Below are 25,367 nucleotides of genomic sequence, written 5' to 3' on the forward strand. Positions count from 1 at the left end.
TTTTGGATTAACTGGAGATCACAACAATGACACAGCGGATGGTGTCAGAACTGAAGGGCTGCCTGAACCATGGACTTCTACTTTTCCTGAGATATGGTACCCCGGACTGGGCAAAGGGGAGAAGGAAGGACTGTGTGTTTGTGGGTCTCCTAAAAGACTTTAGTATTTTTAATGAAGACATTAAGTCATTACTCTAAGTCTGTTTAACTTTTTAAATAAATAATCCCTTTCCTTTTCACCAGTCTCTTGCACTGAGAGACATCTTTCCCTGGTGGTGGGCAAGGCGAACCTAGTACGGGGGCAGGGGGACCCCCGGAGCACAAGGGTGGGTCCATTCGGTAATAGTGTATCATTCGGCGCCCCCCCCCCGCCCCCAGGTCTGTTCTGTAACAGACTCAGCAGTCCTGAGCCCGGTCCAACAAGATTGCCTGGTGTTATGAACATCACAGCAGGAGGAGGAGGGGAGACCTTGAGACTCTGCTGGGAAAGGGAGCCTCTGCAACAATTTCCCAAAGACAAAGAGCCTTTACTACCTGAGAAAGAAAGCCTTTGTAGCTGCACATGATTCCCCAGGTTTAAAAGGGGAAGACAGAGGGGCACCTAGAAGCTGACTAAAGTGTATAACCCCCGAACCCCAACAGTTAGCACTCAGATTAGCTGGGTGCCCACTGGCAGGCTTGGCTCAACTGTATAGAACACACTTACTAGCAAACGTATTAACCACCCTAGTTCCCCTACACGTGCAGCATTCAGACTAGCCCCGGTGCCTGCTTGCAGCTTCGTGACCCTATGTATTTCTTAAATAAACCTGCTGTCTCATTTCCAGTGTATGTGTTGTCTCTCGCGTGAATTCGTCTCTTGTGAGAGGCAAGAACTGAGGAAGTAGCAGGGTGGCCCCTGACTGGAGACTCTCCCCATAACAAAGGTATTGGCTTTTTGTTTTTTGGTTTCCTGAATTTCTTCTCTTTAAAATTTTTTTATGCTCATTGATTTTAGAGAGAGGGGAAGGGGTAAAAAGAGGGGGAGAGAAACACCAATGTAAGAGACAAACACCCCTACTGGGGACTAAACCCAAAAACCTAGGCATGTGCCCTGACCAGGAATTGAACCTGTGAACTTTTGGTTTACAGGACAATGCTCCAGCCAATGGAGCCACCTTGTTCGGAGCTGTTCTCTTTTTTAAATGGACTCTGATGCTATTCTTGGCTGCTGGTTCTCTTATCCCTCTGAAGATATTATTCATAGAGATTTTAATGTTTTGCCGTATTGTGTGGGCTGTTTCTTCGAAGTTGCCATGTTCTGTCCCTTTGAGTGTGTTTTGTTTTGCTCTCTTTGATGTTAAAAGATCTCAGCTATGCGGTGATCATACGTAAAATGTGGAGGCTAAAAAGGTGGTTGGGAGCTCAGAGCCTGTAAATAGGCCTTGGTGGGGTTTTGTTGTTTAGTTTACATAAGTTTATTGTCATACAAATACTTCATAGAAACAGGAATGTGTCAAGCAAGCTCAGGGTAGTAGGAAATGACTTTAAAATGTAGGTTTGGCCCTGGCTGGGTAGCTCAGCCGGTCGGAGCCTTGTCCTGATCTGCCTGGGCTGTGGGTTTGACTCCCAGTCCGTCAGGGCACATCCGGGAGACAAACCGATGGACGCATGGTGAGCAGGGCAGTGACTCAGCCTCTCTCTCTCTCTCCAATCAATGAATACACATTTTAGAAAATAATAGAACGTGTAGGTTTGTACGTGCTGTTCTGTTTGCATGAGGGAACAGGCCCTCCTAGCGTCAGGCTGGTACAACATGTGAAGCATCGGCGGCGGCAGGTCTCTTCTGCAGGAAGCGCCTTTGCACCGTTTGCACGTTTGGGAGCAGGGCAGATGAAAGTCCAGGAGCCACCCGGCGGGAACATCTGGGGCAGGAACATCTGGGGTTCGTCTTGAGCTGCGGTGAGGTCAGAGGTCCAGAGCAAGTGCGGACAAAGTACTTGGGCTGGCTGGCTGGCGGGCGGTGTGCTCTGGGGCACGTCGTGAACTTAATTATGGGGTGATCTGGCTGGGCCGTCTTACTGGGCAACCTTGACTTCAGTATCTCTTCTGTTCCCATGACCCAAAGACCGTTCTTCTAATATCCTCCCGCCTAGAGGCTGGAGACCTGGCAACAATGTTTCTGTTGCTGAGTACAGAAATTGGGCTGGGGTTGTGGGAGAAATAGTTTTATTATTCAGTGTGCATGTGTTCGCTTCATCTTCATTTTGTTTCATCCTCTCCAGAAGGGAAAATTTACAGTCTTCTTCCAAGAAGGGGGTGCTTTATATTCTAGTTACTCAAGTCGGGGGGTGGGGGGGGACCTGACTGCTTCTTAAACAGTTTTAACCACTCCTCCTAATCATAGGACCTCTCTCTCCCCCTTCGCTTCCACTTCAGAGGTGCCTGAGGTTATCAGGTCCTAAACCTTTCAGTGATTCCGCGATGCCAATAAAATTGCCTTTGAGCTTTCCCCATAATTGGCTTTCTAAGCCGGCCAGTACTCGTCCACTTCGGGATGCCTTCCCAAATGTTGGTGCTGTAGCATCCTCTCCCATTCTCCTCGTCCTTATGGACTGAGGCTTAAAAAACCAAACAAACCCATTTGTGTTTTCAGCAGTTTCAGGAGAAAGAAAATAAAGATACATCTGTTCAATCTAATATCTTTCCCTGGGAGTGACTCCCGTTTCCGCTCGCTCCTCCTGCGACTGCCCTGTGATCTGAGCCGCCACCATGGCCCAGCTGGTCCAGGCGGCAGCCGGCCGGCTTCCTGGCCCAGTCCCAGGCTGCTCTTTCCTGACCTGTTCTGTCTCACTGAGGTCAGAGTGGACTTCCTACAAAGCAAATACTATTATTTCTCCACCTTCCTTTACACGTTTTTTTGATTCCCTTTTCCTCTTAACTGTAAGGTCCTGCATCATCTAGCCTTGATCTGTTAGCGGTGAAATGGCACCAGAAAGTTACTGGTGATTGAAACTCGGTTCAGCAGCCTTGATGCTTGAGCTCTGGCTAAGGAAGAATTCAGAGTCAAGACTTAAATACGAGCAAATTGTAACAGAGTACAGCCAGGGGAACCCCCCAAATAGGGATTTGTAATGGGGTCCTGAACTCAGTGTCCAGGAAATATTAAAAACAATATAGGATGAGCCCTGGCTGGCATGGCTCAGTGGATTGAGCGCGGGCTGTGAACCGAAGTGTCGCAGGTTCGATTCCCAGTCAGGGCACATGCCTGAGTTGCAGGCCACGGCCCCCAGCAACCGCACATTGATCTTTCACTCTCTCTTTCTCCCTCCCTTCCCTCTCTAAAAATAAATAAATAAAATCTTAAAAAAAACCAACATAGGATGTCCTCACCCCCATGAGTCTTGAACTGGGGGACGGGACACATGGAGCAGGGTCATTGAGAGTTGCTCTGCATAGCAACAGTTTTGTGACTAAGGCATGGTCATTTAGCATATCTATAACTTTTGACTGTTTTTATGGATATGTTAAATAGCTGTGGCTGTGCTTTGAACCAGGGAGATGGGAGTGACTTCAGCCTAGGCTGTAACTGGGAGGTGACTCCCCCCAGTTGCAGTGCCTGTGTGAAAGCTTGGAGATGATTCGCTCCATGTCATGGGGCCATGCCTGCCTGGACTTACTATGGCAGCCCAGAAAAGCTGGAAAAGTACTGGAATGCTGGCAGGTGTAGCCGACTGTGGGAGGAGTTGGAAATAGAGCTGCAGAGGAAGACTGGCGCTGGGATTTAAACCCAGGCATGGTGGCCATGCTAGGTTGGGACCATGTAGCTTTTGGTGAGAAAGGGGGAGTCACGTGGTTTGGGGGCTCCCTTCGCCACACAGCTTAGGAAGCTGGAAAGCAAGATGTAGCAGCAGTGCAGAGCTCTCTCTCAGCAGTTTGGAAGAATGCAGGAGAGACGCTGCAGGAAGGAAGGGGGTGAAAGGACTCTTGCTAGTGGGCCATGAGAAGGTGCCACACGGTTTTGAATTAACTGGAGATCATGGTGGCGACACGGCTGATGGTGCTGGGAACCGAGGGAGGCCTGCCAGCTGAGCACGGATTACTGGGAAGAACTGGGGCTACTTGAGCCACAGACTTCTACTTCTTTTCCTGAGATACAGTATCCCTGACTGGGCAAAGGGGGGAAGGAAGGACTGTGCGTTTGTCGGTATTTTAAGGGACATTGGGATTTTTTTTAATTTTTAATTTTTTTATTTTTAGAGAGGGAAGGGAGGGAGAAAGAGAGAGAGAGAAACATCAATGTGCGGTTGCTGGGGGTCATGGCCTGCAACCCAGGCATGTACCCTGACTGGGAATCGAACCTGTGACACTTTGGTTCGCAGCCTGCGCTTAATCCACTGAGCTACGCCAGCCAGCGCGGGACATTGGGATCTTAATGAAGACACTAACTCATTACTGTAAGTCTGTATAGCCTTTGAATAAATAGTTCCTTTCCTTTTCACCAATCTTTGGCATTGAGAGCTATAATTCCCTGGTGGTGGACAAGGAGAATCTAGTTACAGGGGGATCCCGGGAGAAGGAGGGGGGTCCATTCGGTAATAGTATATCATCTCTCCCCACCTTGGGTCCGTTCTGTAACAAAGTGTTTATTTAGAAAGTCAAAGAGGTAGAAAAAGTGAGCCAGCCAGGCTGTATGGGCTCAGGGAATGAGTTATAGAAGCAAAAGAAGGGGCCCTTGGAACTTAGAAGAAAGTAAGCAAGGATATAGATGCCTGGGGAGGGAGGGGGAAAGGTTTGGGTGTGGGAGGGAGGGAAGGGGGAGGGAGACGAGAGAGAGTGCACATGCGCGGGCCTCAGTCCTGAGGGTTTGTATCCTCTCTGAAGGTGGGGCTCTTCGGGGAGGTCCCAGGGGAGGATCTCAATGAAACATTCATCAGCTCTCCAGGTGTGTCCTTTCAGGGTCCTGGTCTCCACTGATTGGTTGGCACCAGAGCAGGGGGTCATTAGTCATCACACTGGGTCCTGATGTCAGCCGTGGCGTCACCCTGCCAGGCCTTGCTGCTTTTCTGGACCTGGCGCCGAGACAACTGAAGCCTAGATGTTATCTCTAGTTGGACCAAAAGTGTCTTGGACTTTCGGTCAAGATGGCGGCATAGGCAGACATGGCTCACCTCTCTGTAAAACCACAACAAAATTACAACTAAAATATAGAACAACCATTGCTCAGAACTGACAGAAATTGAGTTGAATGGAAGCCTGACAACTATAGAATTAAAGAAACCACATCCATCCAGACTGGTAGGAGGGGCGCAGATGCGGAATGGGCTTTTATCTATGTGTGGTGAAGAAAAATTCAGGAGGATATCTTGGGGTGAGAAGTCCCAGCCCCACACCAGGTGCCCCAGCCCAGGGTTTCAGTGCCAGGAAGATAATTCTCCACTTAGCTGTCTGCAAAAACCAGAGGGGATTGAGTCAGTGGAAGAAACTTCTGGAGCCCCAAGCAGCTCGTCTTAAAGAACCCACACATGGATTTATGTGCTCAGACTCACTCCCTCTGGGTCCCAGCGCTGGGATGGCGGCTCGAGTGGCACCAGTGGTATGCAGGCAGAGGCCAAGGTGTCTGGCATCAAGGTGAGCGGAGGCCAGTGTCTCTTTGCTGAGCCCTCCCCCCACAGAACTGGCCGACTGGTGGCATATCTAAGATTCCATCAACTTGGCTAACACCGTCTGACCCGCCTGCCTTGGAGATCCCCAGAGACTCCGCCCCATCCAATTTATGGGCACACCCAGGCTACTTTTCCATATGAGTGGCTGGTCTTAGCTCATGTGGCACAGCAAACAGAATCAGCAGGCCTCAGTGATTCTCAGGCCTGGAACTTGCAGCCTAGATTCACAGCTTGGCTTCGCCTGGAAATCTTAAAGCCCAGGACAAGTAGCAGCCACCTCAGATTTCTTTATAACTCAGGCAGTGTGGTCCCAAGCAAAACACAGGTTGGGGCTGATCTTGGCGTGCACCATCCAGGAACCCCCAGGGGTCAGTGCACCCAGTGGACGACTACAGACCCTGTCAGAGCACCACCACCTGTTCCTGCCCCTGCACTGCTGATCCTCCCCAGAGAGCAAATGGTGGTAATTGGTCACAGCCAATCCTTGCATCTGAATGGCCTGGGTTAAATCCCTCCTATTGATCTGCCAATAGCAACCAAGGCTCAAGAGGAGGGTGCACCTTGAGCACCCAGCTTGGGTGATAATGAAACCGGAAAAGACACTGGAGTTCTGGCTGCCTGTCACTACCAAGCCCAATAAGCAGAGACAGGGATTGAATCTCTATGGAGCTTTATTCAGATGGCTGGTGATCTGAGAACATGGTGGGTTCATACCCTAACAGACTATCTTGTCTTTTCTTTCCAGGCCAAGGTTTTTATAGCACGGAATAAACAAGGTGTGGTGAGGGGCTTTGAAATTCTGGAAAAAGTCAATTGGATTAAAAAAAAATGACTTCAGCGTTCTTGTCCTGGGGGTGGTCTGTAGCTGTGTCCTGGGCAGCGATCTCTCACCCTGGAGTACAGTGGCTCAGATGTCATCCTGAGTTGCTTGCAGTCCTTCTGAGGAACAAAGGTGGAACTGCTTATGGTCTCCTGGAGTCAGGGTGGGTCATGCCTTCAGTTCCTGGAACAAAAGCTTTTGCATGCATTGATTACTAAGCTTATTAGCTATCATTTTAACTAAAATTTTCCAACTTTTAAGTCCTCTATCAATAGGGGAGGCTGTGGCATTGGACCCTACAGGACACCTACTACATTAGGTCACACGACCAAGACAGGGAGGCTGCCAAAATGAGACAAAGAAACATGGCCCAAATGCAAGAACAGATCAAAACTCCAGAAAAAGAACTAAACAAAATGTAGATAAGCAATCTATTAGATGCAGAGCTCGAAACACTGGTTAAGGATGCTCAAGAAACTTAGTGAGGACCTTAACAGTGTAAAAAAGATCCAGTCAGAAATCAAGTATACACTAATGGAAATAAAGAACAACTTACAGGGAAACAACTGTCAAGTGGATGAAGCTGAGAATCAAACCAGTAAGGGACATAAGGAAGCAAAAACAACCCATCAGAACAGCAAGAAGAAAAGAGAATCCAAAAAAACAAGGACAGTGTAAGCAGCCTTGGGACAACTTGAAGCATCCCAACATTCACTTCATTGGGTAACAGAAGAAGAGAAAGAGCAAGACATTGGAAATCTATTTGAAAACACAATGAAAGAAAACTTCTCTAATTTGGTGAAAGAAATAGACATGCAAGTCCAGGAAGCACAGAATCCCAAACAAGATGGACAAGAGGCTCCCAAGGCACAGCATAATTAAAATGTCAAAGGTTAAAGGTAAAGAGATGGGAGGGGGCGTGTGGGAGAAGGAGTGAGAGGTGAGGGGGGTAAGAAGTACTAATAGGTAGTTACAGATTAGCCATGAGAATGTAAAGTACAGTGTAGGAAAGGGAGTAGCAAAAGAATTTACCTGCACGACCGTGGACAGGAACAAGGTGGCGGGGGATTGCCTGAGGGATGGGGGGGCGTGCTGGGTGAAGATGTCAAAGGGGGGAAAAATCAGGACAACTGTAATAGCATGATCAATAAAATATAGTTAAAAACAAGAAATAATGTCAAACAAAACAAACTCACTCTCTGTGGTCAACAGACCAGAGGCTTTGTTTCTAAGATTATTTGATGCAGGTCCGAACCTCATCGTCTGGAGGGCTTCATGCTTAGGAAAGTGGTTGTGCGAGGGCTTGTCTGGGAGTCTGTTGTCTGGCCCATTTGTCCCTCCTGTCCACCACAGGACTAGCCATATGCCAAGGCAGGAAAGGTTAGAAGAGGGTCCAAATGGCGTAAACAGTGATATGCTGGGGGAGGAAGGGTCACCCCGGGGGGTAGGGGTCCCACTCTGTAATTGTCTGTTGTTGCTAGGCACCCAGGGCTCTCCGCACTGGCTCCCTTCTGTACCTGGCCTCTCGCTCCTGCTCTGCTCATGTCTAAGTGCCCACTTTTCATCTCAGCTCCCCGCTTTCTCCCACTTGCTCACAGGGCTCCGGCCATACTCTAAGCTACATTTCTCTTAACACCCAAATTGGCATCTCAGAGTATGTCTAAGAGCTGTCTCTTACCACTCCCTCCAAGCCCTCTTCCTCAAGCTTTTCCAGGTAATTTCTGCTAGTTGTCCTTTAGGTATCAACTTTGATTTTGCTTCGTCAGAGAAGGCTTTTATGTCACTCTAGACTAGGTTGTTGACAGTCTGATTGTTTGAAATATTTGTTATCCCTCCCCATAGAAAAATTCTACCTCCTTCTCTTGAGGGGAAATTCTACACTATAACTCTCATCACACTTTAGTTTATTGTTATTATGGGTTTAAGTGTCTGTCTTTCTGACAGACAAGAGAATTGCCACGAAGGAAGCGTTCTGTGTCTGCATGACGGTACCCCCAGTGTTCAGTATACTGCCTTGCACATGCATAGTAATGACACGGACTCTCCTTGGACAAACTTGAGCACAGCTTCTAGCAGCTTAAGGCCATGCGCCTAGGGTGACCCGTCTCCTTTAAAATGCCTGCCTGACAAAGCTCAACACTGCAAGAAGAATTCACTGTCTGTTCCAGCCAAAACCTGGTGATAGGCATATAGTCCCCTGAACCCCTCCCTAAAGTAGTTACTTCAGAAAGCTTGCAATTATAAATCCTTTCTCCTCCCCTCTGAGATACGAATATGCAGAACTATCTCTTCTAGGACTGCAGAGTTGTTGCCTCCCAGCTTGGTGTGTACCTTGCGGTAACTTGTGTCACTGCCTGTCATAAAGGAAAGAGAACTTGGTTGCCCCTCCAGATGAAGTTTCAGTGAACAAACTCAGGTGGCCTAGTCCATTGGACCAGTCCGCCTTAGCGCCCTCCAGTGGCTTTGACTTTGCACCGTGTTCAAAAAGTCTCAAGCCTTTTGTTTTGGGGAGGTTTAGTTCACAATGTTCCCCCTTCCCTATTTCAATAGTCAGTACTTAATAAAAATCTATCCTTATTGCTTTTCCTAGTGTCTGGTTTTGTTTTTATGTTTGACAGTAAACACTAAATACTTACTGAATTAAGCAATAAACAGGTTCTCCATAGGCGTGAACAGCTAGGGGGCGGTGTCATAATTTCCAAGCTTCTTTTGAGGTCTCTTCTATTTCCTTCTTTGAGAAACTGCTTGTCCGTTATTTTTTTCTTTCCTAATTTCTATGAAAAAAAAAAAAAGACAATTAGATCCTTATTATCCATAATGCAATTTGGGGATGAACTAGTCAGATTATTGTAGTTATAGAAAGCTATTTTAAAAGTCACAACCCTAAGTTTCAATTACATGGTTTCTCTCTTTTTCTTAAAAGAGACTTTACTTATTTACTTTTAGGGAAAAGGGCAGGGAGGGAAGAGAGGGAGAGAAACATCAGTGTGTGGTTGCCTCTCACATGCTTCCCCACAAGGGACCTGCCCCACAACCCAGGCATGTGCCCTGGCTGGGAATCCAACCAGTGACCCTTTCGTTCGCAGGCCTGCACTCAATCCACTGGGCCACACCAGCCAGGGCTGGTTTCTCTTTTATTTAAACATTTTTTCCCCTTATGGTTTATAAACTTCAGAAGTTTTACCATTTTTATTTCCGAGCCAAAGACGAGTTCAGTTCAGCCCAGAAAAAACATGTAGGCGGGTTAGATACGGGTGCGTTTGGCTAGGCCTTGGCTACTGTTGCCCCTATACCTCGTCCTCTCTGCCTGTGGACTGCACCCTGCTGCCTGCTCCTGTGGGCTTCTGCTGTTCCTACAAAATGTTTGCCAGTTACACCCTTGTCGGTACTTTTAAAAAGCGCCCCCTTTAATTCAGGACTTCCAGCGTTAACTTGTATCTCGATGCAGAAACCACACCGCTTCCTCTCCCACAATCCAGCCCCTAGCTTTAGCCTCCGCCTCCAGTCTCGCCTCCCCCACGGCCGGGGGTCACGTGCTAAAACTCGAGCTTGAAGCGGGCGCCGCCATATTATTTCATGGCAGCTCCAGCTAGGGGCAGGAAGAGGGTCAGGGACCATCCGGAGTTCCGGTCCTTGTGCGCAAGTGCGGAAGTGTGTTGGCCCCGAGTGTGACTGGTTTCCGGCCAGTGGTGCCTCACCGGCTTCCCGGAGACGTGTAACGGGTGGTGGGCCACAGCCATGGCCGAAAGGAAACCTAACGGTGGGGGCGCCGCCTCCACCTCCTTGTCGGGCACTAATTTACTCTTCTCATCCTCGGCAACGGAGTTCAGCTTCAATGTGCCCTTCATCCCAGTCACCCAAGCCGCCCCTGCCTCGGCCTCCTTGCTCCTGCCCGGAGGTAGTGAGGGGATGGGGGTCTGGTGGGGCGAGTGTGGGGGGGAGACGGGTGAGGGGCGGGTGACCGGGTGACGACAGTCGGACTGCAGGTTTTTCTTCTGCCTCGACCCGACCCTCTGGGTAGTTGCCAGAGCCATCAGTGGCCAACTTTGGGTGGCCTGGGTACTTGAGGACCTTGGGGGTGGGGCCAGGTCACGGGACTTGCTTTGCTCTTCATTAGAGGACCCCTGTTCTGAGTGCTGGGCACCAGTGCGCCCCACAGATTTTTATTGAGCACTTCCTGTCGTGCCCGGTACTTTCAGAGAATGCACACGAAGCGGACGGTGCTCTCTCTTCTAGGGTACAGTAGGGTGTCTCCTAGGGTAGACGAGTAACATTCGCAGGGTTGCGGTCCAGAATGCAACCCTCCTCTCTGAAGACGCTGCATCTCTTCCTCTAGGGCTGTTTCTTGCTCTCTTGGGTCCCACTCCTATGTGCACCTTAACTCCGTGTTCACATTTTTGTTATTGCAGCGAGATTGCTTTTTAGCGACTGTGTGGGATAACCCCCAGAGTGGTGTTTGGGAGCGCATGCTGTGCTCCGGCTCCGGCCCTGCCAGTAACTTTCTGTGCGACCTCAGGCAGGTTGCTTTACCTCTCTGTGCGCAGTTTCCGTTCTGTGCAGCCTGACGGGGCTGTAATGAGAAGTGAGTTAATTTTTGTAAGGCGCTGAGTCTAGTGCCTGGCACCTAGTGTTACATAAATGTTTGCAAAATGAACACACGTGCCTGTTTGGATTGTGGGCTTCTTGAAGTTCGCAGCTCTGACTTATTCACCTTTTTTATTTCTAGGATATTTAGTGCCTAGCACGTAGATCCTCAGTGAATGGGGACTATTTCCCCATTGACTAACGTATCCTTGCTCCAGACTGAGAAGAGCTTCGCTGGAGAAGTGAAGGGCAAGCTGGAGGCCTTTGTGCATGCAGATTCCCTTTCCCTTGTGTTGTGTTTCTTCTTGGTGCTTGTCACCAGCTGACCTGCACACATATTTATCTCACCCCTCTAGAACATAAGCTCCACGAGAGTGGGGAGTTATACCGAGAACGGTTCCTGGTATGCCGTAGACCAGTTTTTCAATGGACGGTTGTTGAGTGAATGAAAGCATGGGAGTCAGGAATATGTACGTCTCGTTTTGACAGCGCGGCTGGAAGGTTAGGCACTGCCGTTTGTGGTGAAGCACTAGCCCGGGTGGAGCAGAATGCTGCAGGAGGTTGCAGGGACACATAAGGCCACACGCGGGGCTTTTAGATCGCCCCCTGCTTCACAGATGCTTGGCGCAGGCCCCCCTTCCTTCTACGCAGTGTTTGGTTTGTGTGTGTCGCTGTCAGCTGCTGGATGACTACCTGTTTTGAAAACTCTGGTTTCTTGGACATACCTTATTTTGTAGTGAGAAAATTAATATGTTTTTTTGGAACTGAAATTCTATACAATTATTTTTCCATCTCTAAAAAACATTTGATCATTAGAAACCCATTCAGAAAAGCAACAGTTAATCGTCTTGGGGAAATAGTTACCTGATACGTAGGAAGCGATTTCGTTCATTGAGCAAACGTGGATTGAGTAGCTTCTGTTTGCCAGGCCTTGTTCCGTGTGCCTGGGAGACCCAGAGCGGAGAGCAGTGCCCGCAGTGATTGCACAGTGTTCGTGTACACACTGCCCAACTGTGTGAGCAGTTGTGTTGCAGGTTTATCACGGCTAGCGGGAGGGATTGATAGGCTGCTGTGCAAGCTATGGGTTTCAGTCTGGCTGACCTGGGAGAGGACATCCCTTGGGCCTCACAGAAGAGGTGATTCTTGAGCTCAGTGCAGAAGGGTACTCAGAAATGAGGGAGTCTGGAGAGGCAGGCGTACGTAAAGGTCTGAGGTGGGAGAGAACCTGGCAGGATTTGATGGTAGGTGTTCACATTCTCTCCTCCCCGACGTCCTTCTCTCCCCGCCCCAGTGGACCGGTGTGACCAGAGGGTGTGCAGGGGAGCAGCTTGAGGGGTCAGCGGGGACCAGGTCACGAAGGGCCTCCTGTAACAAACTGAGGAGTTTGTAGTCACCCTTGGTAAACAAGGCAGTGAAGTGAGAGGTGTGTTTCAGAAAGACCCGAGTGTTCTGAGATTGCCCCGGAGTGAAGCTGACGGTAGCAGGAGCGGTCAGCCTGGAGGCCATTGTGGATCAGGCAGGAGTGGGTAGCGCTCTAGCCCTGGTCAGCCACATCGAGTATGGAGAGCAGGGAATGGACGTGAGAGATTCTCAGGCTATTAAATTGTAGGGACTTAGTGGCTCATTGGTGGCCAGGCTGTCTACCATAGTGACTCCTTCTCCTAGTTCCGTTTTAGCCTCCAGACATAGCTCCAGCGCCTGGCACAGAACGGATGCTTTGTACATATTTCTGGAATGAGGGTCCGAATGATTAAATCAATGGGATGGGAGAGAGGGAGGAGACTGAGAGGCGAGGTTCTGGTTTGAGGGGATGGATGGGTGGGTGTTGTGATAGACATGGTAGAGGAGCACGTGGAAGGGGACGGCGGTGATGGTACAGTCTGTTTTACACATACTGAGCTCACTGAGCTCAAGGTGTATGTGGCTGGGCCTGCTGAAAGTACTGAGGAAGCAGGTGGAAAGCAGGTTCTGGAACGAATGAGAACAGTCTCGTTTGAGACGGAGTTGGGAGCGTCACAATATACAGGTAGGTAGGTGCCCATTAAAGGTGTGGGTCTTGATGTTCAGCGTGTTCACATGTAATTAGAAAGTGCCCGTGAGGTGAGGCTGGCGTTATGGTGAGATCAGTATTTCATTTGTAATTGATGCTAATCAGAAAAAAGCTTCCTGGATGAGGTTTATTCCCGAATTGTCTTAAAGGATGAAAGAGGGTTTTTTTTTCCTCCTATGCTTGCAGTTATTTTTCTTTTCTTTGAGATTTTTAAAATCTATTTTTAGAGAGAGGGGAAGGGAGGGAGAAGAAGAGGTAGAGAAACATCAGTGTGTGGTTGCCTTCCGTGCGCCCCCTGCTAGGGACCTGACCTGCAACCCAGGCATGTGCCTTGACTGGGAATTGAACTGGTGACCCTCGGGTTCTCATGCCTGCCTTCGATCCACTGAGCCACACCAGGCAGGGCGATGCTGGTAGTTACTGAGAGATGAAATACAGTTAAGTCCAAGTGAGGTTTACATGACTGAAGAGAGAGGGTGGGAACCGGAAATACGTAAGAAAAGCAGACTGATACAAGCCGACAAAAGGCAATGCACCTTTGTGCAAGAGGTGCTATTTTATTTTTAGTTACAAAGAAACAATCTGAAGGAGTATTTTGAATACTGGGTTATTTCTGTTACATCGATGAAATATAGTGGGAACAACCTAGAAACCCAAGCCAGAATCTGCCAGCCCAGGGTCCTCCTTCAGCAGACCAGGATGGAGGCTGCAGCTGGAAAGAAGGCCCCCTTTGTCAGGTCTCAAGGGCAGGGACCTCAGCCTGCCTGTGTCCTGGGAGCCGGGCCACCCCACGGACAGCCTCCACCCTTCAGGAGTGGGAGATAAGAAGGTATGGGGCCAGAGAGGGAAGAGATTAGGGAGAGGACAAGAAGTTACAACAAGCCAAGGGCTCACGCAAGTTTGATGCGAGAGCGGGCTGGACTTTGCGGCCATGTAGAGGAAAAGCGCTGTGATTGTACAACTTGGTGGCAGAATAGAAGGTAAACAGTGGGTGCCAGTAATACCTGCAGTGAAGGTCAGGTTCGGCAAAGGGAAGTGAGGGGACTTCCCTTGGTTAGAGAAGGACTTTCTAGTGATTAGGACAAATCTCTGATGACAAATTATCTGGTTGTGATACTCTGTGATTGTAGGGATGGCAGTTCATGGTTGACCTGTTTTGCCTTGTGAATACAAATACCACGTGTTCATTTGTACAGTGCGTGCTTTGCTGATAAGAGCCCTGACATACCCCTTCTCGTCAACAGAGTTAATACCTGTCCTTTAGTTTCTTGCTGTTACTGTAGAAATAAAATAATGTGTGTTGGGTAGCAGAATGCTATTTGATTTCTTACCAGGAAACAAGAGCATTCAAAAGAATGTGTAAAAATAGTAGGTATAGATTTCGTTTCTATTTTAAAAAAATTTCTATATGCAAACATGTATAATTTCTATATATTTACAGAAGAAATAACACGTAACTGTTTATATTCACTTAAAAAGTATGGAAAGGTATGGAAAGGTATGGACCAAAATGTTGTTAGTGGTGATTGTCTCTGGAAAGTGGGCTTATGAATGAATTATACTTTTTTCTTCCTTTTTCATTTCTTGTATTTTTAATTTTTAAAAAGATTTATTTATTTTTAGAGAGGGGCAAGGGAGGGAGGAAGAGAGGGAAACATGTACGAGAGATACATCAACTGGTTGCCTCTTGCACGCCCTCAGTTGGGGACCTGGCCTGCAACTCAGGCACGTACCCTGACTGGGAATTGAACTGGTGACCTTTCGGTTCACAGGCCGGCACTCAATCCCCTGAGCCACACCATCCAGGGCTATTCCTTTTCTTTAAATTTTTTTTTTATTTATTGATTTTGAGAGGGAGAGAGAGAGAGGAACATCAATTTGTTGTTCTGCTTATTTATGCATTCATTGGTTGATTCTTGTATGTGCCCTGACTGGGGATTGAACCTGCAACCTTGTTGTATGGGTATGACAGTCTAACCAACCGAGCTACCTGGCCAGAGCCTTTTTGTTGTTTCTTATTCACATTTTTTAGTTTTTCATTTCAAAAACAAATTTCCTTTTTTTTTTTAAAGATTTTATTTATTTATTTTTAGAGAGGGAAGGGAGGGAGAAAGAGAGAGAGAGAGAAACATCAATGTGCAGTTGCTGGGGGCCGTGGCTTGCAACCCAGGAATGTGGCCTGACTGGGAATCGAACCTGTGATACTTTGGTTCGCAGCCTGTGCTCAGTCCACTGAGCTACGCCAGCCAGGGCTTCAAAAAGAAATTTTCAAAGAAAAAAAAATAAAAATTTTTCATTTTTTTCCTGTAATGCAGAAATGAAAGTTTGAGCAAAATAAGAGTAACGAGAGCTAGATCTGTAGAACGATATCATCCTTTTGAAACCATTTGCCCTTCTGCCTTTTCCAGAGGATTCCACAGATGTTGGTGAGGAGGACAGCTTCCTGGGTCAGACTTCTGTTCACACGTCCACCCCACAGACATTTAGTTACTTCTCTCAGGCCTCAAGCAGCGGCGACCCGTTTGGGAATATCGGACAGTCGCCGTTACCAGCTGCGGGGGCATCAGCTGGCCTGCCGGCGTTCTCCAAGCCCCCAGCTGCGCTCCCTTTCACACCCGGACCCCAAGATGCGTTTCCACCGTCCAGCTCGAAGGCTCAACATGGTGCTCCGCCTTCTTCACAGATGGGAACAAACACTTATTTGCCTTCTCAGCCGAGTAGTCTCCCTCCTTCAAATTTTGGGAGCCCGCCCCAAGGAATGCCCCAACAAGGGTACAATCCCTATCGCCATACTCCCGTGAGCAGCAGAGCTAACCCTTACATTACACCGCCGCAGCTGCAGCAGTGCCAAACCCCCGGCCACCCCACCCATCCTCCACCCTCCGGGCCCCCCGCTCACCTGTACCAGACGCCTCCGGGACCTGTGCCGCCGGTATGGACACCTGCTCCTGTTTACTTGATTTGTTTCACCAGTTATTCACTTTGATTTGTAGTCTCTCTCTCAGTGCTTTTTGTAATCAATGTGATGACACATTATTTTCAGAGGATTGCTTTGTAAGCTGTATGCTTTGGTTTCTTACCAGGAAAAAAGAGCATTCAAAAGGACATGTAAAAATACTAGGTATAGATTTTGTTTCTATTTTTAAAAACTTTTTTATACAAACATGTCTTAAAGGTACCGCGTTGAATGGTTCACATTTTCATTTGTATTAATCTGTATTGAAGCAGTAATTGATTTTAATGAGTTAATCTGTGCCAGTATTTCCAGATTTTAGTGCTAGATACCAATAATTAATGGGATCTAAGGACCGGTGAGAGTCAAAGCAATTATTATCTTAACAGACTGCCAACTTCTCATTTTTTAATTATACTATTCAATCTAGATATTTAATTACAGGGACTAAAATGAATTACTCCAATAATTTCTTTTATTTGCATTTATGAAGTTTGGATCTAGACAGTTAAACTCTGTCTCAGGAGAGTGATAGAATAACATTTACACTGGGTAAATTTTACGAAATTCCTTAGCTCTTTTCCCAGCCGATATCCAGCTGACTCCCAAGGGGAGATCAACTAAATCAAAAAAGGGGAAGCAGTGGAAAGAAGAACCCAACCCAGGGTGGCAGAGATATCAGTATTATAATGAGACTGGAACATACCTTTACTCTAGGGGGTGGAGAATGGGTTTCGTTTTATTTGATGTAAATCAGACTGTTACGCAGACTCTTGATATGATGTAAATCAGACTGTTACGCAGACTCTTGATAATGGGTCTGAAGCGTGTACAGAACTGCTCCTTGGAACAAGCGTGACGGTCTTAACTTTTCCGTCCCCTCCAGATCCCTCCTTCCGCGCAGCCAGGGCTGTCCCCTGCAGCACAGCTGCCGGCCCCGCCCAGGCCCGCGGGTCCCGCCGTGCAGGTGCCGCCTCCCTTCTTACTTCAGAACCAGTACGAGCCCGTCCAGCCGCACTGGTTTTACTGCAAGGAGGTCGAAGACAAGCACGTGTGGATGCCTTTCAGTGTGTTTGACTCTTTGAACCTCGAAGAAGTCTATAATTCAGGTAAGCACTGACTGCGCGTCATTTATCAGTGTGGCTGATTTTAGGGAGAGGAGAAATGAAGGGTGTTGAGCCATGGCTTACTTTTTGTGAATGTCACATTGCTTAATCCTCGCAGCTCCCACCAGACTCTGTACTTGAAGATGGTGATATTAATGTAAGTCCTGAGTTGTCTGAGCACGTTCTTTGAAGAAGGGTTTTAATAGAGGCTTTTTGAATCAGAGAAACAGAGCAGTTCATGTAATCTAGGTGTCAGGTTTTCTTGGGTGTCAGTTTTCTTATTTCCGTTATTCATAGGGTATTTGTAAAGCGTTTTCTCTGGAAATTTTACTTTTTAAGATACTGTGAAAAAAATACTGTGACCGTGGTCAGCTGAGTCGTGGAACTGCTGTGGCTACGTCTGTTGAAATAGCCAGCGCACGCACGGGAGCACGCTGAGGCTCTGAGAAGTCTTGCAGTGTAGAAATACGAGTTTTTTGTGTGTGCACCCTGATGATATTCTTTCATGAAACTTCATTACCTATTAATATTCTTTAGAAATATACTTCATGAGTGTTACTGCTTTGGTTTAAAAAATATGTACCAGTTATTTCACTTATTTTACCATCATGTTTTAAAAAAGTTTGCTCTGGCTGTTTGTTCACTCGAGAACAGCCATGCCCTGGTCGGCGTGGCTCAAGTTGGCTGAGTGTCGTCCCTCACAACGAAGGGTCGCTGGTTCGATTCCCACTCAGGGCACATGCCTGGGTTGTGGTCCTGGTCCCCAGTCGGGCATGTGTAAGAAGCAAGCAGTCAGTGTTTCTCTCACACACCAGTGTTTCGCTCCTTCTTTTTCCTTACCTTCCCCTCTCTCTCAAATAAACAAAATCGTTTTTTTTTTAAGATTTTATTTATTTATTTTTAGAGAGGGAAGGGAGGGAGACAGAGAAATAGAAACATCAGTGTGCGGTTGCTGGGGGTCATGGCCTACAACCCAGGCATGTGCCCTGACTGGGAATCGAATCTGTGAACACTTTGGTTCGTAGCCCGCGCTGAATCCACTGAGCTACGCCAGCCAGGCAAATAAACAAAATCTTAAAAGGAATCATAATTTTGATCAGCACAGATTAATCTTAAATCTTTTCAGATAAAAATGAGCTTCGTTTTTTGTCTTTCAAGATCAGTCAGTCACTGTATTCATTATGTATTACTTGTAAACATGCCTTTTAACCGCCGGGTTAAAATGTGGGCTTTGCTTCCAGTGCAGCCAGACCCCGAGAGTGTGGTCCTCGGCACGGACGGAGGTCGCTACGATGTGCACCTCTACGACCGAGTGAGGAGGGCCGTGTACTGGGAAGAGGAGCCCGCCGAAGTGAGGCGCTGCACTTGGTTTTACAAGGGGGACACGGACAGCAGGTTCATTCCCTATACGGAGGAGTTCAGTGAAAAACTGGAGGTATGTGCGCTTTATTCCTCCGTGCTTTGGTTTAAAAAACGTGGGCCCTGTGTGCGTTGGAGCCGCGGGTGATCCCACTCACAGGGAGCAGCCTCTGTTTACAAGGGAGCCTGTCTTGGTCCCGCCACAAAGATCACCGTCGTCGGTGTCGGAAAGTTGAGGCAGGAGTGAACTGCAGCTCCGCCTCGGCTGCTTACCGCTGTGTAATCTCATGCAACTGGGAAGTAAAAGGCCTGCTAGGGGTTGAGTTGTGTCCCCCCTCCAAAAGAGATATGTTGAAGTCCTAACCTCTGGCAGCGCAGAATGTGACTTTGTTTGCAACTAGGGTCGTTGCACATATAATTATTTAAGATGAGATGATCGTGGAGTGGGGTGGGCCCCTTATCCCGTATAACTGGTATTTTAAGAAGACAACATGATAAGACATAGGGAGACGGCTCTGTGAAAATAGAAGATTGGAGTGATGCACCTGTAAGCCAAGGGACACTGAAGATTGTCGGCAGGCCGCCAGCAGCCAGGGAGAGGTGAGGAAGGAGTCCCCTGTAGCTCTCAGAGGGAACGTGGCCGTGCGGACGCCTTGATTTCAGACCCCTGGCCTCCAGGGCGGAGGGAGTAAATTTCTGTCGTTTTACACTGCCCATTTTGTGGTGCTTTGTTATGGCAGCTCGAGGAAACTGACTGACTGTCTAATGTTGGTTTTTGCCTCTGTGTAATGTGGATAATGTTATTTAAAGTGATTGAAAGTAATTAATTAAATGAGGTAATACATGTAAAGTGATAAGTATGGTAACCAGTTAGTACACGAGAGCTGCTGTTAACTGTTATTTTTAATACCATCATAGTTATAATTTTCTTCCTTTTTTTCTCTTAATGTGTCACAGATTTGTAACAATGAATACATGTTGTTTCCATTATTGTAGGCCGAATACAAAAAAGCTGTAACCACAAATCAGTGGCACCGCAGGTTAGAATTTCCAAGTGGAGAGACAATTGTTATGCACAATCCAAAGGTAATGGCATTTTTAAGATATTAAAGTTTATAGGTTCATTAAGATAATTATTTTGCAGAACATGTTTGATAAATGTTTGTTTTTCTGCAGTAGGGATAGATTTATAACAATGCATTGCTTTTAAGTTTATAGTTCACATTGATCATAGAGACAAAAATAACATTTAAATCTGGCTCATGAAGTTTCTATTTGTGGCAACGTGTTAGCTGAGCTTAGTATGCAGCACAGAGGTTGCTTGATAAATTTTTGCATTTCATCAGAGGTCAGCTTACTCTTTCTGGAAAGGGCAAGAGAGTAAATATTTAAGGCTTTTTCCACCATATGGTCTTTGTTGTAGCTGTCAATTCTGCCTTTGTAGCCTGAAAGCAGCTACAGACATGGGGCATGGCTATTTTTAATAAAACTTTATTTGCGTAAACAAGTGGTGGGCCAGTTTGGCCTACGGGCCCTAGTTTACCCACCATGCCCTTGATGACAGTTTGTTTCAACCTTTGAAATGTAAAATATGTTTTTCCTTCTTATTTGTATTGTTTTTAGAAACTTTTTTCTTCTGCTTGTTATTTTTAATGTAGTGCAAGTGGTGTTTGCATCCTTTTGTTTACCGTTCCCAGTCTCTGAGCTACAGGCTCCCCACTTGCAACAGGGTTACCTCCTTGGCCATGTTTTAGATGAAGTGCGGTAATGTATGCAGAATCATCTAGCATAGTCCTTGGCATACAGTTGCTCAGACACAGGCTGTTTGTTTATTACAGGAAAGTATAAAGTAACCTATACTCTAACCACCTCTGTAGTCCTTATTGATACTAAAGTAAATAAAAATAGCCCTGGCCAGGTGGCTCAGTTGGTGCCATATCTCAGAAGGTTGTGGGTTGGGACACATACGGGAGGCAACCCATTGATGTTTCTCCCTCATACTGAAATCTGTCTATCTCTCTCTCTCTTTCTCCCCCTCTTCCCCTGTCCCCCTTTCCTTCCCTTCCCTTCCCCCTCCCTTCCTACCTTCCTTTCTCTCTAAAATCAATAAAAAAACATATTCTTGGGTGAAGATTAAAACAAAAAAATAAGTAAGTAAAAATAAAAACATGTATATGTCAACAAAGTTTAAACAGTATAAAAAGGTATAAAATAAAAAATAGCCTCAAAGTAACAGCCTCTTACTTCTGCACCTCCCCTGTATCTCCTCTTGATGGTAACCACTCTTATCCTTTTGTTTAAAAGTTTTCTTTAACTTTTTGTTTTGTGTACAAACACAAAATTTTGCATAGCATTTTGCATGCATTTATTTTTTGAAAAATATTTTCATATGACACTAGGTTTAATTTAATACAGCTGGATTTAACAGAATATATGTCTTCTTGCCCAGGCTGGTGTGGCTCAGTGGATTGAGTGCTGGCCTGCGAACCAAAGGGTCGCTGGTTTGATTCTCAGTCAGGACACATGTCTGGGTTGCAGGCAGGGTCCCCAGTAGGGGGTGTGCAAGAGGCAATACACAGTGGTGTTTCTTTCCCTCTCTTTCTGCCTCCCTTCCCCCTCTCTAAAAATAATTAAAGTATTAAAAAAATGAATATATGTCTTCCTAAAAAGGGGTGAATTAATCAGTTCTTGGCAATGAAAAAGCAGTTGTCAATAGACTCCTGTTGCAGGTAACTTTTCCTTAGTTTCTTACGTGTGAACTTGGATGTTTATATTACATTTCTAAATCCAGGTGTGTGTTTTTTTTAAGATTTTATTTATTTATCTTTAGAGAGGGGAAGGGAGGGAGAAAGAGAGAGAGAAACATCAATGTATGGCTGCCTCTCACGTGGCCCCCACTGGGGACCTGGCCTGCAACCAAGGCATTGCCCTGACTGGGAATCGAACTGGCAACCCTTTGGTTCACAGCCCGTGCTCAATCCACTGAGCTACACCAGCCAGGGCAGGCGTATTACTTCTGATTTAGTTGTATTATTTTCTAACATTAGCATTGGAAATAATGGTACTGATTTGCTTAGTTTTAATGATTACTGAACACTATCAGGACTGTTACAGATTGGTTTGGGGGCAACAGTAGTAGTACTTGGCGTATAAATTACCCATACTATGCAGGTAGTTTATTATGTGTTGAAATACACATTTAGCCCGTAGTGGAAATGAATTTGATGGTGAGACCTGTCATAATCCTTCTGTTGTATCTTGAAGGTTATTGTTCAGTTCCAGCCTTCCTCAGTGCCCGATGAGTGGGGGACCACACAGGATGGACAGACGAGGCCCAGGGTTGTAAAGCGCGGGATTGATGATAACCTTGATGAAATCCCCGATGGTGTGTATGATTTGTTTGGGACCAGTGTCATTTCTAGACTTCTCTGTTTTAGCATAATTTTTTGGAAGGAGGACGTATAAAGAAGCAGTTATTAGGGTTACCTGCCATAACATGCAGAAGGCAGCCAGGTTGGCACATATCTTTAAAAAATTTTTATTGCCTTTTTTCTTTATTTTTACATTTAGAATTCTGTGAAGATATATAAATCATGTAATGTAGATTCTAAAACATGTATTGTTGTAAAGAAATATTTTGCTGGTCGAAACTAGGCTTTTCGCTGTGTTTTGGGGCTTGTTTTGTCATGCCTCAATTCGTTTTTCTTACTTGAGTGCCAGCGTGGCAGATGTTTTCTGTAAAGGCCAAGCAGTAAATATTTTAGGCTTTGCAGGCCATGTGGGTTCTGTTGTATCCATTCAGCTCTGCTCTTGCAGTGTGAAGGCATCTGGAGGCTATGTAAGCAAATGGGCATAGCTGTGTTTCAATAACACTTTATTTATAAAAACAGGCAGTGAGCAGGGTTTGGACCATTAGCCATGGTTTGCTGTCCCTTGCTCCAGTGTTTGTCCTGTGGTTTCTCCTATTATGCCATTAAAAGTATGGGTTTTATTTTGACAATTACATACTTTATTTTATTGTCTTAAGATATTATAAAATGAATGTAGTCATATTATGAATCTGAATGAAATAACCAGAATAAAATAGTAGATTTAACTTGGAGATGTTCTTACTATAGTATATATGAATCTAACAAATCAAAGAAAGGGATTTGGGGGAAATATTTTACAGTTTTATATTGGCAAGTGGGTTCTCCATGTGGGGTCCAGTGCCCTGTGGAGTTCTGAAGAAATCACAAGGTCATGGAGCCTCTGTAGGTACGAACCTGCTGGTCATCACGTGCTGACAACTTCTGGGACCAGAGACGCCCTGCTGCCTCCGCTCCTTGGTCCAGCTCACTGCTGTTTGCCGAGACGGACTTTGAGTTTTGTTCTTCTGATTTGGTAGAGGGTAATGAGGCTCATTAGGTTGGAAGGGCCATGAATTTCTTGAGAACTTTGTGATGATAAAAGGGAAATCTGAATATTGCTGTTCAATTAGGAGACCCAAACACATGTCTAGCTTATGTGTGTGTGTGTATTTCTTTTGTAGGGGAGATGCCTCAGGTTGACCACTTGGTGTTCATGGTACATGGCATTGGACCTGTGTGTGACTTGCGCTTCAGAAGCATCATTGAATGTGGTGAGTGTTAGTCCTTTTACTTCGTGGAGTGATTGGAGAGCTGATAGAGGGACTTCTAAATGTTCGAGGGACGTTTTCAAACAGCTTCCAGCTGAGAGGCCTGTAAGAGGTGAATTATTTGATCACTGGGAGTATTAATTTGTACCTGATTTACTTTTATGACATGTATAACTCATAAAAATCTAGACTGAGGAATTAGATGGGATCTTGGAAATAATTGAGCCTTTCTTGTCACCTCTGCTTGAGCACTTCTAGCAACTAGGAACACCTGTGTATTAAATTGATTTATAGTGAATTAGTGGTGAGGAGTTGTTTAATGCAAGTATGAATCTGCATGGTTTACAGAAATTTTTGAAGTTGTTTTAAAGTATATTTTATTGACTATGCTATTAAGAGTTGTTCCATTTTTTCTCCCCTTTATTTCCCTCCACCCTGTAACCGCCTCCCTCCAGCATTTCTTCCCCGTAGTTCACGTCTGCGGGTTGTACAGATAAGTTCTTCAGCTTCTCCTTTCCCGTACTATTCTTAACATCCCCCTGTCTACTTTGTACCTACCAATTACACTTGGTTTTCCCTGTACCTTTGCCTCCATTCTCCCTCCGCCCCCTTCCCGCAGATAACCCTCCACATGATGTCCATTCCTATGATTCTGTTCCTGTTCTAGTTGTTTGCTTAGTTTGTGTGGTTTTTTTAGATTCAGTTGTTGATAGTTGTGAGTTTGTTGTCATTTTACTGTTTATAGTTTTCATCTTCTTTTTCTTAGATAAGTCCCTTTGATATTTCATATAATAAGGACTTGGTAAGGATGAACTCCTTTAACTTTACCTTATCTGGGAAGTGCTTTATCTGCCCTTCCTTTCTAAATGATAGCTTTGCTGGATAGAGTAATCTGGGTGTAGGTCCTTGCCTTTCATGACTTTGAATACTTCTTTCCAGCCCCTCCTTGCCTCCAAGGTTTCTTTGAAGAAATCAGCTGACAGTCTTACAGGAACTCCTTTGTAGGTTACTGTCTCCTTTTCACTTGCTGCTGTTAAGATTCTTTCTTTATCTTTAATCTGTGGCAAAATTAATTGTGATGTGTTTTGGTGTGTTCCTCTTTGGGTCTGTCTTCTTTGGGACTCTCTGAGTTTCCTGGCCTTCCATGTCTATTTCCTTCACCAGATTGGGGAAGTTTTCCTTCTTATTTTTTCAAATAAGCTTTCAATTTCTTGCTCTTCCTTTTCTCCTTCTGGCACCCCTATGACTCAGATGTTGGAATGTTTAAAGTTGTCCCAGAGGTTCCTGAGCCTTTCCTCATTTTTTTAAAATTCTAGTTTCTTCATTGTGTTCTAGTTGAATGTTTATTTCTTCCTTTTGTTCCAAATTGTTGATTTGAATCTTGGTTTCCTTCCTTGCACTGTGGGTTCACTGTGTATTTTTTCTTTATTTCACTTTGTATAGCCTTCATTTCTTCCTTCATTTTGTGAGTGAACGCAATCATTTCTGTGAGTATCCTGATTACCAGTGCTTTGAACTCTGCATCTGATAGGTTGTTACCATCTTGTCACTTAGTTCTTTTTCTGGAGTTTTGATTTGCTCTGTCATTTGGGCCATATTTCTTTGTGTTGGTGTACCTGTTACGTTGTAAGGGGTGGAGCCTTAGGTATTGGCCAGGGTGGGGCAACCCTCTTTGCTGCGCTGTGGCGCTGTATGTGGGGGAGGGGTCCGAGAGGGAACAGTGCTGCCTGCTCAGCTCTCACCCCGCCTTCAGTCACTTCCCTGCTTCCCGCAAGCTAATTGCGTGCCCTTCCTGGTGCTGCCCAGGTGCTGATCCCCAGGTGGGTGGGCTTGTGTATGTTCTAGGACCCTGTGGGCTGTCCCCAGGGGGCCCTCCCGGGACGACTGGCAGTTTCTCTGGCTGCCGCAACCCCCACAGATTTTTACAGCCAGAGGTTTGAGGCTTTATTTCCCCACACTGGAACCCTGGGTTGTGAAGTCTGTCTTGCTCCCCAGTTGTTCCTCCTGGCTTATCTGTACGCAAATGTGGGACCGCCCAGTCTGCCAGCTGCCAACGTGCTGCGCATCCTCTCTGCCCTGGTTGCCCATCTCCGCCCTCCTACCAGTCTTGATGAATGTTTCTTCTTTAACTCCTTGGTTGTCAGACTTCCTTACAGTTTGATTTTCTGGCAGTGCTGCTGGTTTTTTGTTTTTAAATTGGTTGTTATCCTCCTTCTGGTTTTGCAAGGAAGCA

At 46.2% G+C, this 25,367-nt stretch overlaps 1 protein-coding gene and 1 long non-coding RNA gene across 4 annotated transcripts in view; one reads left to right on the plus strand and one right to left on the minus strand.

The window, feature by feature from the left end:
• Nucleotides 1-6,372: 6,372 nt before the first annotated feature.
• LOC123829021 lies at nucleotides 6,373-9,935 on the minus strand. The gene is made up of 5 exons (XR_006787536.1): nucleotides 9,649-9,935; nucleotides 9,101-9,238; nucleotides 7,661-7,819; nucleotides 7,497-7,556; nucleotides 6,373-6,659 (listed from the first exon to the last, which is right to left on the minus strand). It is a non-coding gene; the product is annotated as an uncharacterized LOC123829021 (long non-coding RNA).
• A 194-nt stretch (nucleotides 9,936-10,129) lies between these two features.
• The window catches only part of LOC123828793 (SEC23 interacting protein), a 37,327-nt gene continuing 22,089 nt past the window's right edge, over nucleotides 10,130-25,367 (plus strand). For 2 of the 3 annotated variants that reach the window (XM_045854133.1, XM_045854134.1), the window contains exons 1-7: nucleotides 10,130-10,362; nucleotides 15,507-16,030; nucleotides 16,938-17,160; nucleotides 18,399-18,592; nucleotides 19,513-19,602; nucleotides 21,781-21,901; nucleotides 23,048-23,137. In XM_045854133.1, coding sequence (XP_045710089.1) covers nucleotides 10,203-10,362; nucleotides 15,507-16,030; nucleotides 16,938-17,160; nucleotides 18,399-18,592; nucleotides 19,513-19,602; nucleotides 21,781-21,901; nucleotides 23,048-23,137 — 1,402 coding nt within the window. In that variant the 5' untranslated portion in view covers nucleotides 10,130-10,202. The remainder of the gene's footprint in view (nucleotides 10,363-15,506; nucleotides 16,031-16,937; nucleotides 17,161-18,398; nucleotides 18,593-19,512; nucleotides 19,603-21,780; nucleotides 21,902-23,047; nucleotides 23,138-25,367) is intronic. The other variant, XR_006787514.1, reaches the window with a different exon arrangement.

Source organism: Phyllostomus hastatus, unplaced genomic scaffold (genome assembly GCF_019186645.2).
Source record: "Phyllostomus hastatus isolate PE091 unplaced genomic scaffold, TTU_PhHast_1.1 phas_scaffold_1066, whole genome shotgun sequence".
Taxonomy (NCBI): domain Eukaryota; kingdom Metazoa; phylum Chordata; class Mammalia; order Chiroptera; family Phyllostomidae; genus Phyllostomus; species Phyllostomus hastatus.